We start from the raw sequence: 12,501 nt of genomic DNA on the forward strand, positions 1-12,501 counted from the left end.
GAGCACAACATACAAGACCCCACCACCAGGGATTTAGTTTACAAGATTTTTAATTTACAAATAAAAAAACTACACCTTTTACTTTTTCTCCTTTTTCTCTTCTTTCTTGCCATCACTCTTCTCTTTGTCCTTCTCCTTCTCATCTTTCCTCTCCTTTTTACTTTCTTCTTTTTCCTGTCCTTCCTTCTTCTCTGCGTCCCTGTTGGCAATCTTGTTGTTGATGAGGTTGTGCAGGGCCACAACAGAGCGGATGAGCGAGGCCAGGTACACCACCACCATCTGGTCATTGGTCTTCAGGTAAAAGGCCTTGACAAACTCCTGCAGGTTCACATCTGGGAGTAGGTTGAAGACGTCCTGGAGGTGGTAGATGATCTGGTGGTTGATGGGGAGTTTGCCCAGGGCTACTTTCTCTAGGTAGCTCCTGATGTCCAGAAGCTTGGAGTTCAGTCCCTTCAAACCATGGACTTGGTTTGTGATCCGCTGGGACAGAGTGCCCACCGTGGTGTCCTTGATGTCCCTGAAATGCAGAGAGAACTGGGATCAGAACCTCACCCTGCTGGGCACCATCCCTTGGGACCTTTCCAGCTTAGAGCCACGTGAGCACAGCTGAGGGATGATGGGATCCAGTGCTCCCGGGATTTATGCCATGTGCTCAACGCGCTCCTCGGGCAGTGGCACCGGAAATGGCACCGGGAATGCCGCTGGGAGCGCGGGCAGGGCCCGGGACAGCTCCCCCCTCACCTCAGCAGATGCTCCACACCCACTTCCTCGGCCTCCTCCGCGCCGATCTCGCTCGTCACGTGCTCAAAAGTCTTGGAGGTCGGGGTGCCATCCTGAAGGGACACAGAACCAGGGGATTTTAGCCAGGGCATGAGGGATTGCACCGATGAAACCAGAAAAGCAGCCCTACACAGGCCACAAGGGATGTGAGAGGAACAGCTCTAGTTGGGATGTCCTTGATTTGACCACCTTATCACCGACTGCCCCAGCAATCTCTCCTGCTCTGGGTAACTTCCCATTTCTGCATTTTGCTGGTGTGTACCCAGCGGGGAGCAATGGAAATTCTCACTAAATATCACAATTATTTCTCTCTTCCCTGATCCAGCCTCATTGCATTTTGGGAGGGCAGCTCCTGCTCTGTAGTGAAGGCCTCAGAAAGGCAAAAAGATCCAATATTTCATACACATCCATAATCGAAGTGCAACAATTACAGTGACTCACTGCTGGGTGTTTGTCTGCATGGGGCTCAGTGAGGCGTGAGCTGCTCAGGGCAGGCCCACAATGACGGGGCACACCTGGGAGCACCTGCAGGCAGTGACACCCCCAAGTGACAGCCTCCAAGTGCTCCCAGCCGTGACTGTGACACTTCACACGGTCAACACTCACATCATGGACCTCCTCCACTGAGATGTAGGCTTCTGTGGGCAGCCCCAGGTCCTTCGGCTTCACGTCAATGATCACCAGCACCTCGGGAAGAAAGAAAACATGCAGGAAACTGGATTTTGGTCAAAGAGTAGGAAGAAATACCCGAGCCAGCTCTTCCCTCCTCAACACCAGCACGAGGCTGCTCAGAGGGGTAACCGCAGGCACTGAGACAATGATTCAGAAAACTCCTGATCCCAGTTCCTCAATCACTTTACAGCCACCATGCTGTGTCACCAGCAAAAAAGGTGGGGGACAAGGCTTCCCACATGCCCCTTTTAGGGAAAGAGAAAGAAGAACAACCCCAAAGGCCAAACTTACAGAGTTGGGGCAGTATCTCTTCATCAGTTCATTGATGGCGATGTCATTCTTGTGCAGCTTCGGGCCCGTGTGGTACCACCCCACGATTCTTTCTCTGGCTGAGCAAAAGCAGAAAGGATCTGGAATCAGAACCGTGGGGAGGCCGCAGCAGAGAGACCCAAGCAGAGACTGGGTAGGCACATCAAGGGTGAGAGTCTGATCCATGTGGAGGAGAGGGAAATGGATTAAAAGGCCACGGCTTGAGCAGTGACCACGCTCACTCGTCACCATTACTGACCCACAACCTTCCTGCTGGTCCCTTCACTGCTTATTTAATGGCTTCTGTTAATTGTGTTGCTCTCAGGGTCTGACAGCCTGCACCTCTGACATCTCGAGATGCAAGTGCCATCCCTGAAGTGTTCAAAACTGCGTGGATGTGGGACACGGTTAGTGGAGAACATGCTGGTGGTGCTGGTTGATGGTTGGACTCCGTGATCTTACAGGTCTTTTCCAACCTTAGGGATTCTGTGATTAATAGAAATTCCCTTTTCCACAGTCCTGAAAGTTTTTGGGAATGTACCCCTGACTGTCAGAAGATCTTAACTCACCATTGACCTTCTTAAACATTCCATACATGTTCTCCAGATAGTCATGGTCCAGGAACCACACAGTATCATCCTTGTCATCCTCATCAAAAGGTACTGGGAATAAAACAAAACACCAGTGTTTAAGAATCCAACTTCCTGAATTAAAATGTTTATTGAAACGCTCTGGCTTGGGTATTTTTGGCTGGTAAAGGAGAGTGAGGTTTACTTGGGGGTGTCGACAGCAGTTTGCATTTGTTGTTGGATATGGGGTGATTTGTACATGGATGGATCAGGGTGCCTTCCAAAACCCCAACACAATCCATCCACTAAATAATTCAGTGGGTTTGGAGAAGGGCAAGACACCCGAACTCACCTGCAAAACTGTTGGACACATCCAGGATCTTCTTTTGCCAGGAGCCCAGCAGCACTCCGACCACTCGCTTCTGATTTCCCACTTTTCCTATTCTGAAAGGAAAAACGACTGTCAGTCCCTTTCGCAGACGGGAGGGAGGGAGCAGGGACGCCCCTCTCGTGGCGGGGGTGCCACAGCGGGGGTGGAAGAGGGGCAGTGACTGTGTTATATCACTGCTTGTGTTCGCAGCCACGAAAGGGCGTCCCGGAGCCCTCGGAACCAAAGCCTGTCCCGGGGAGGCCGGGGATGCGACCCCGACACCGCCTGCGCGCAGCGACCGATCCCACTGTCACCCACCGTGGGCTCGGGCACCTCCTGGGATTTAGGGCTTTATTTTTGACTCTAAAACCGCTCCGCACCGGCGGGAGGGAGCGGAATTAGGCCCAAATTACCCAGGGTGCCGGAGGGACAGGATCCCCTCCCGGCCCCGGGGCCCTCCCGCTCCGCCGGGTCCCCTCCCAGCCCCGGGCTCCTTCAGGGCCCCGCTCCCGGCCCGGCCCCGCTCCCGGCCCGGCCGTGACTCAGCGCCGCGGCGCCGCTCCCGCCCGGCCGCACCTGTTGAAGTGATCGACGACGCTGAGCAGCACCAGCGGGTGCACGACCACCCTGTCCACGGCCAGCTCCGGCATGGCGCCCGCCCTGCCCGGCCCGGCCCGGCCCGGCCCCGCTCGCTCCGACCGCCCGCGCCCGCACCAGGCCCGACCGGCCCCGGCCCTCAGCCCGCCCCGAGCGACCGGCGTGCACCGCGCGGGGCGGGGCGGCCGCCGGCTCGGGGGAGCGCCGCCATCTTGGGAGGGTGCGCTCGCCATCCTGAGAAGGTGCGCTCGCCATCTTGGGAAGGTGCGCTCGCCATCTTGGGAAGGTGCGCTCGCCATCTTGGGAAGGTGCGCTCGCCATCTTGGGAAGGTGCGCTCGCCATCTTGGGAAGGTGCGCTCGCCATCTTGGGAAGGTACCGCCGCCATCTTGGGAAGGTGCCGCCGCCATCTTGGGAAGGTGCCGCCGCCATCTTGGGAAGGTGCCGCCGCCATCTTGGGAAGGTGCCGCCGCCATCTTGGGAAGGTGCCGCCGCCATCTTGGGAAGGTGCCGCCGCCATCTTGGGAAGGTGCGCTCGCCATCTTGGGAAGGTGCGCTCGCCATCTTGGGAAGGTGCCGCCGCCATCTTGGGAAGGTGCGCTCGCCATCTTGGGAAGGTACCATCGCCATCTTGGGAAGGTGCCGCCGCCATCTTGGGGCTGCGGCGTTGCTCCGCCCCGAGGCGGGGAAAGGGCGGGAAGGGGCCGTCCCCAGCTGCGGATCCCTCCCCTTTCCCTCCCCTTTCTCCCCCTCCTTTCCCTCTCTTTTTCTGTGCCTTTCCTCGCTTTCCCCCTCCTTCTCCCCTTTTTTCCTCCTCTTGCCCCCCTTTCCCCTCTTTCTGTCCTTTTTTCCTCCCCTCTTCCCCCCCCCTCTTTTTCTCCCCCTGCTTTTTTTAACGCTTCTTTTTCCCCATCCCTTTTTCCCCTCCCCTTTGCCCCATCGTTTCCCCTCATTTTGCCGCCATCCCTCCTCTGAGTGTTCCCAGCCCTCCCGGGAGGGTGCTTCTGGGCCGTGCCGGCGGCGGCTCCCGTGCAGGATGAGGCTGCCGTTCGCCTTTCCGCGGGTCAGGGATCTCCGTGCCCTCTCCCAGAATGAGGAATCCCTCGGGCCGCACTCCCGGCCCTGCCGTCCCGCCTGGGGGTGGGAGCGCAGGGAAGCCCTGGGACGGAGTGGAATTGCCAACACCGGGTTTAATCTTCCCCCTCACAGGTGCGCCGGGGCTGTCCCTGCGACCCGGCCCGGGAAAGAGCCTCCGGGGACGGCAGGGATTCCGCTACCGCAGCGATAAAAGTCCACGAAAATAGGTAGAAATCTTTATTAGTGTTTGGTTTCTTCCCAGGGACCGTGTCAGGTAAAGCCAATGCCCTTCAGCCTCTCAGATTTTGTAGAGGTTTTTGCACCGTGTGAAGGAGAAACGGGCTCAGGTGAGGCTTTGGACAAGGGTTTTTGCGCCTCAGGAGCAGAAGCTGACACAGAACTTGTCTTTCCCACTTTATTTCTAGCAAAACAAAAGTATTACCTGAGGCTATTACTTCAGAGTCTACATGGAGGAGTTACTAACGTGAAAAATACCAAAGTTGTTGAGGGTGATCTCACAGTTTTTAAAGCACTACGGTATCCGCTTATTTTCTACACTTTTCCCACATGGTTTTGTATATTTCTGGATATAGTGGCAATATTTTGCTATTTCAAAATACCAAATGGTATTTTGGGTGCAATTGAAGGTTTTGTGTTGCTATTCGGCATCGTAAAACTTCAAAGATTTTGGCAAAACCAACAATAATTTATAAACCCTGCAGAGTCTGAGACCTCTGGTGGAGTTTTCAGTTGTTACATCCTTTAGTGTTCCTGCTTCAAAAAAAAAAAAAAAAAAAAAAAAAAGGAAAAAAAAAGTCTCTGGTGGAGTTTTAAGAGTTTTTTTTCCCGGCAGAGGGAGATATCTGACCGTGGAATTCGAACACACCCAGGGTTTTTGTCGCTTGTTTTATCAATATACATATAAAACTCAATGTTCAAATTAACTAGTTCAATAAGTAATTTAGCTCATTGATTTTCGGGCATATCCTAAGTGCCATTACAAGCTACGGATATTTTAAATGCCATTACCTAATAGAAGGAATGTTTTAAGCACCTTTTATTGATTTTATTACTGCTTTATTTTGCTGTCTTGGTTTAAAAATCATTTTAACCACTCTGTCATCGAGAAGAAATATATCGTTGGTGAAATACAGTCAATTTCCTAAAAACCTTTGACATCGTTAAATAAGGAATTACAGTTGTTAAATCATGTCAGGCAGTGACGGGGGACAGCGGGGAGATGGACTGGGGGCAGAGGGCCGGGGGGCTGTGCTGGCCTTTGCCACTGTCCCCGGCTGTGACAGAGCCACGGCGGGGCTGCCGGGGCTCCTCCAGCTCCCCGAGCAGCTTTAAACCTCTGGAGGGTGCCAGACGGGGTGGGAGCAGCACGGAGTGCGATGCAGACACAATTAAGGGGCATTTTAATGACCTGCTGTGGCTTTTTATTGAAATTATTCTCGAACTTGGCACGTTTGAAGTTGGATTCTCTGGACAGTGTTGCTGGGAGTTTGGGGTATTGATGTTGTATACAAAGGGGTAAATCGAGCCAGCTCCCAGGGATTGCAGTTCCTTCCCTTCCCAGCTCTCTGGGTCTGCGATTATCAGAATTATTGAGCTAATCAGGTGGCAGATGCAGGCTGGGGATCCCGGCAGTGTGGTGCTTAATCAGAGAATTGAGAAGTAATGAGTGTTGGTGCTCAATAAAAAGCAGCTAATGAGGTGGTTGAGCTGTGGAGTGGCAAACATCCTCACTGAGAGGGGATCCTGCTCTGGAGTGCTGAGCTGGGACTGTCCCTGAGCACTGGCCCCTCACCTGGAGTGGGGATGGAAGGAGGAAGGGACCTGGGATCTGCTCTTTAAATGGAACAGGGGATTCCTGCAGTATTTGTTGCGCTTTTATTTTGTTGAGAAAAACCCAATCCAACCCACACACAACCCCCAAAAGTTACACACAAAAGTTCTCAGAGGCGTAAGAATGGTTTCTGGTTTGGAAAGTAAGACTAAACCATCATAAAGTAGTTTAAAAATCAAAGTAATGATTATAAATGTTAAAGGAGGCTCTAGCTGTTGCCCCGGTGAGCTGTAGGGGGAGTGGGCAGCAGGGGAACGTCCATGGAAGGGGAGGGGGCTGTGCTGGGTCCGTGTCCAGCTCAGGGGGTCCCTGGGGGTGAACGTGATGAACCTGGAACTTCCTTCCTAATCCACGTGTGCCCTGATTCTCCCCCTTTTGCCCCGATCCTCTTCCTTTTGCTCGGTTTGGGGTTGCACACTCGCCCCAAGTGCCAGGCTACTCTTTCTGGTACCTTTGCAGATGTTCTCTCCAGTGATGAGAGGTAGAAAAAGATGCATGGAAAGATCCATGCAGCTGGGAAATATTGATACCTGATACTTTGGATCCTAATCCTAAAGGACTCTTACTGATGTGCTGCTTTAATACTGGTTGGGTTTGTTTTTAGGGAAAAGCCTTCCTTTATTTTTCCTACTCTTACAGACCATGCCCACTAGCGTGTATTTTCTTGAGGTACCTTCTCAAATGTGTTTAATCCATCAGGAGAAGCTGGACTTCCTCCAGACCTGTTGATAGTCTGTCACATAATACCTTTGTGCTCCCAGTTTGAACAGGAAATACATTTATTTCCCTATAAATACATTTAGCTTTGTCCAAATAACTGTAGTTTCCTGTTAAGATTTCCTCGGCCAGGGTGTGTCATAAACTGGTTTAGAAGGAATGATGCTGCCTGGAATTGAGCAAGGATAATGCAAGCCATGGAAGCAGAACAGAAAGCCACCACCACATGAATTGTGATTTATTTTGGTTAAAGTGTAGTTCAGTGATGTGCTGACACTGTCTATCTGTACATGATGGCCTGAGCCAAGCTGCACTTTGCTTCTGAACGCTTCCAAATAGCCATTTTCCCCCTCAAATATCTGTTCTAGAATGTCATCTCTAAAGCAAACAATTAAATCTGTATTTATAAACGAGTCTATTCGCTTTCTGATATGAACTTTAAATATTTGTGTTGTAGTAGTTTATTTCTCTGTTTCCCTATAGGGTGCTTGACCAAAGCTCTGTGTGTATATGTGTGTATATATGTATATGTAGAAGTCATTACTGACCACATCTGTGAATATTGTTGCAGTTGCTGCCAAGGGATTTAAGCCTTTTTGTTCCCACCTGGGGGGTAGCAGGTGACTCAGATAATCCTGCCCTCTCTCAAAGAGTGGAATTTTGACTGATAACTGTGGACATCGAATCCCCACTTTCTTTAGTTAAAAACCAGGAGTATTGTCAGCATGTCGTATCACACCATGGAAGATATTTAATGTTTTATATTCTATGCCTCTGATTTTGTTGCCCTGTCCAGACATCACAGGGTATAAAACATCAGAAATATGGGGTTTTAATAAGTAAGTCCTAACTCTAATTTTTTATTTTAATACAGATAATTTTCCTTATGTTATTCTGGTCCCTTTGCTAAAAAATGATTTTAAAAAAATAGTGGAAACAAACAGTTAAAAAAAGCAAGCACAACAGGTTCTAGTCATACTTATTTTTCCACACCTTGAGGACTAGCAAATTCTTTAATATGAGATTTTATTTGTACAAAGCAAAACTTCAAACCCAGTCCAAAGCTTTCTTATTAAGTGCTGTCAGTGCGGTGATTTACAGGGGCAATAAAGATCTGGAGGGGGCACATTCATCACGGGGTTCAGCGCACCAGGAGCCATTTTCTCCAGTGCTAAAGCCAAGTGATAAAATGAATTCTTTTGTTCTATAACCAAGACACATTCCCTGGTTTTTTGTTTTTTTTTTTTTTTTTTTTTTTTTGTTTTTTTTTGTTTTTTTTTTTAATGTGTGTTGGACTCCTTGGTTTGTAGCTTGGCCGTGTTCCTGTAACGCATTTATAAATAATGAAAAATTGCTCACATGCAGATGTGATGATGCATCTGGCAAAACCACTGCTGGAAACAGAGGAACTTACTTTCTACTTGGTCTTATTCCTAACTTTTCTCCATTGTTAATTCTTGTATGAAATTTTAACAGCATTCTTTTTAAACTACAGGGTTTGGGGAGTTTTGTTTGGTGTGGTGTTCTTTTTATATTATTTTTTTGAGTGATTCTATACCTCTCTGCAAAACTCAGAGAATTCTGGTTAGGAAGTAATAAAAATATTCAAAACGAAGAGCCATTTTCATGGGGTACAGTGCAATTTGGAAAGCTTCACTTGCTTCCTCTGTTTCTAAACTTGTGCTTTGGTGACTTCTGGGATGCTGCTCCTTAACAGCAGCGGGGAGGGAAGTTTGGCTTGTCCAGAGGGCAATGCTGCTGCTTGTGTGGGCACTGCCCAGCCGCGGCTGGGGAGAGGAGCTGATGGGGAGAATCGGTGTCTTTGCCCGTCACCTGCGGGCTCAGAATCCGACTGTGCCGTGACTGTTAAAATAAAGGGAATTCTGGTTTTTCCGTACGAAAACGCCGCCACCTATGGGCTCTGCCTGGAAGTTCTGGGAAGCCCCCTCGCTCTCAGCGGCCGGGGCGGGTGCCCTGGCACCTTTGGGACAGAAGTAGGAGAAACAAGTTGCAAAAAAATACTTTTCAGTATAATTTTGAACATCTTTACATGTAAATGTAAACCCGCGTGAAGCTGCTGCCAATGCTGTGGTGTGGGTTGGGCTGGAGCCAGAGCCTGTGGAAGCGGGAGGCCGGGAAAGCTCCGCTGTTGAGCCGGGTTCGGAACGAAGTTGCCACCACACTGGGCAGGGACACCATCCACTACCGCAGGTTGCTCCAAGCCCTTTCCAGCCTGGCCTCGGGCACATCCAGGGATCTTGATCTTGGGTAAATGCTCTTTAGCTGTCCCGTGTGTGTGTGGGATGAGCAGTTTTCCACTTGCTGTGCTTTACATCCAGGGATTTGGAAGTAGGACTTGTGCTGTTGCCCTGCAGTCCTTGTGACTGAGCGGTTCTGGACAGTGTCCATCCGTGACTGCCTCGTAGGAGTTACTTATCCAGAGGGAAGCACTGCTGCAACAGCCCCAAGTCCCACCACAGCTGCTGTATGGCTGGTGGAAAACTGGAGCTTCGCTTGACCAAAAAACGGAGATCTCTTTGCTGTAATTTTATGTTGACTCTTGAAATTTAGCAAGGAAAGCTGTGGTCTTGGAGGCTTTTTGTAGAGCTGTGTGTGTTACTGCTGATACTTTTATTGCAAAACCTTTAGTCTCTGATATTTAAGGTCAGAAATTGTAAGTGTGTGTGCGCTATTTTTTTTTTTAACCCAGGGGCCTCTTATACTGTAGTGTCATGAGAGATCCTAAAGCTTTGAGGGGAAAAAAAAAATGGAAATACTTCATTTTATGAAGCAGTTTTGGGGTCAGTTTTTCTGAAATGAATGCTTTTATGTTGGATAGTTTAAAGCCCATCTGTTAACTGAAACCAACCCTAAGTGAAGTTGCAGTTGTGTTTCCTATTAGTCTTGTATCTTTCCTATTAGTCATGTATGAAAGAATACAGAGCCGTCCAGCAGAATTCCAAACAAAAATGGAAAAAGCAGATGGTGAAACTGTTGCCTTGTTGCCTTTCTTTTACAGGAGCGAGTAATTATTAATAGATCACAAAAATACTGTAAGAGTAGTTCTGTAAAGTGTTACCAGAGTCCCCGCTCAAGGTGTGCTTCTGATCATTGCGTATTGCAGGTGAAAATTGGCGCCTTTCACTCAGAGACACTGAAGAGGGTTTGAAAAATAGATCATGGATGTTATGTCTGGAAGCCTACAGTGAAAGATAAAATACACAATTTTAAATAGTTAAGCACTGCAAGTCTCTCAGGGCTCATTTATTATGTTGTCATGGTGAGCAACGAATAAAAAAATAAAATAAAAAGGCTGTTCCTTGGGTAGTTGGTACTTAGAGGCACTTTTCTTTTACAAGAGTTCCATGCTGGCTTAAGGAAAGATCTCGGAGAAAAAGAACAAACTTTATTTTTCAAATAAATTCAGCTAGGAACTCACAGCCTCCCTTGACACAGGGCTGAATTATTGTTAGTGTACACTGCTGGGAGAGTAACACTTACTGCTGTTTAACAACAATGGCTTTCCATGGAATTTCAGAAAGGCAGTAGGAAAAAGAAAGGCAGAGTTGAGTCCTGAAGCAGAAGGAAACACATCCAGCCTGGAGCCAGGCTCCTTTATCAGGCAGGGCTGCTGGAAGGGAGAAGGAACACGTTCTGTACATGCAGCTCCATATGATTTGGTTGTAAAATTCTTAATGGCTTGTGTGTGTGAAGCAGGAGGTCCTCTCGTCCCTGAATAAAATCTCCTTAGGTGTATTTCTGCCAGACTTTCTCTCTTTTCCATTCTTAGACTGCAGCCAAATATTGGGAACGTTGTGTCTGCAAAGCTCCATTTGTCATGAACAGGAGACAGTAACTTTTTAACGTCATGATGGAAGGTCACAGGTTGAGCTTGGTAGATGATGAGTTTAAAATAGCTGTGAATTGTGTCCAGGCTGTCCCTGCAAGGTTCCCTGATTGTGAAATTCCACTGAGCAGGCTCTTGGATGCTCCCACGTTCCCGTATTTTCAGGTTCTGGAGGGCACCTGAACTCCTGGGTACTAAACCTGTCACACAGGAGTTTTCATAGTGCTGGAACCTGTGGTGCAATGGTATGGGATATTCAGGATCTATAAGGAGGTGCCTCTGAGGTTTGTGTGTACAGTTTGGGGGGGTGATTGTTTGGGTTATAATCACTGGTGAACTCTCAAATTTCTTTTTAACTGGTAAGCTGATTGGGCTGATTGTGTTCTGGGTGTTGAGCTTGGTGGTTTTTAATGGAAATCATTCTTTACTGGTTTTTTTTACATCAGGGAGGCAATTGCCCAAGTGATGTTTTCATATCAAAGTGTCATAGGCTGTGTTTGTTGATGTAAAATGAGTCAGTTTTTAGTACAGATTACTCCCTTGGCTCATGGAAAAGTGGTGTTCTAGCTCATCCATTCTTGGATTCCAGTGATAGTCCCTTTGCTTCCCTTTGCTCCTGATGGATCCTAGAAAAGGCTAGTTAGTTCTCCACTGAGCTTGATAGAAAAGGATTTAAAAAAAATATAATATTGAAAGGTGTTCTATTGGGGCATGAAGGTAACACCACAAGGGGGTACTATAATTTTATCAAATTTGCCTCGGTAGGTTGTTTTATTAAGGTAAAGTGATTACAGCCAGCAGAGTTAATTTTAATATGCTAATACGCCACAGTAAGTTGGAAACATAAATAAAATGATACAATTAATTTAAATGTAGAGAAGGTAGAGAAGCTTAGGAAGGTGACCTGTGTGTTACACTGAGATTGCACCCAGGCTGGGCAGATGTAAAGGGTTTCTCAGCAGGCTCCAGGAGGTTCCGGGCTGAGCTGCACTGACCTTTGTGGGAGGATGTTAACGCAGCTCTGCAAAAACTGCCTTCTCCAAAAGTTTGCTTTCATCTCTCTCAGCTGTGGGGGTTAATGGTTTTAACACCTGTGTGATGGTGGCTGTTTATTAGGAATTTTTTTTCAATGGAAAAATGCATTCTCTGGCATTCCTCTATTAGTGGAGTAATTGCTCTCAATTAAAATACATTGCTGGGACTCAGTTGGCACCCAGTTGGGAGGATGGGTGGGTGTTAAATCCCCAGGGCTGCCCTAGGGGTTGGAGAACTGCTGCCAGTTGTATTTTTTGTGTCAGAAGCTTTGGATGAGCTCCAGAGAGCCAAACTAGAAAACAGGGAAGAAATAACATGTCAGTAGAACACATGAGACAAATATTTTCTGCTGATTTCTACAGAAGAGAACAAATTTGTCATTCCTGTGATCCTGTTGAGTGAGTTTTACTTTCATTAGGAGGTTCCCAAGACCACCATTTTCCCCCAGGACATGGAAAACCAAACTGCATGTCAACAAACCAGTGGAAAGGCTGGTTTGCCAGGGATGGTAATTGGGAATGATGTAACTATGGGATTTTCCAAATGCTTTTCAAGATGTTTTCAGTGGCTGTTTGCAGTCTGTGATTGAAATCTTCACATGGCATCAGAGTGTGTGGAGAACTTGGCCTCCAATGGGCACAGAATGCTGTTTGTTCTGGTCACGTTCCGTGGTCATT

At 48.2% G+C, this 12,501-nt stretch overlaps 1 protein-coding gene across 1 annotated transcript; it reads right to left on the bottom strand.

Moving 5' to 3' along the window:
• Positions 1-32: 32 nt before the first annotated feature.
• PSMD7 (proteasome 26S subunit, non-ATPase 7) lies at positions 33-3,435 on the bottom strand. The gene is made up of 7 exons (XM_082290081.1): positions 3,277-3,435; positions 2,683-2,774; positions 2,331-2,423; positions 1,744-1,841; positions 1,387-1,467; positions 742-833; positions 33-517 (listed from the first exon to the last, which is right to left on the bottom strand). Exons 1-7 carry the CDS (start codon positions 3,348-3,350, stop codon positions 79-81), a joined length of 969 nt encoding a protein of 322 aa, XP_082146207.1. The 5' UTR covers positions 3,351-3,435; the 3' UTR covers positions 33-78.
• Between the last annotated feature and the right edge of the window lie 9,066 nt (positions 3,436-12,501).

The sequence above is a fragment of the Coloeus monedula genome (genome assembly GCF_965178545.1).
Source record: "Coloeus monedula genome assembly, chromosome: 13".
NCBI classification, from domain to species: Eukaryota; Metazoa; Chordata; class Aves; order Passeriformes; family Corvidae; genus Coloeus; species Coloeus monedula.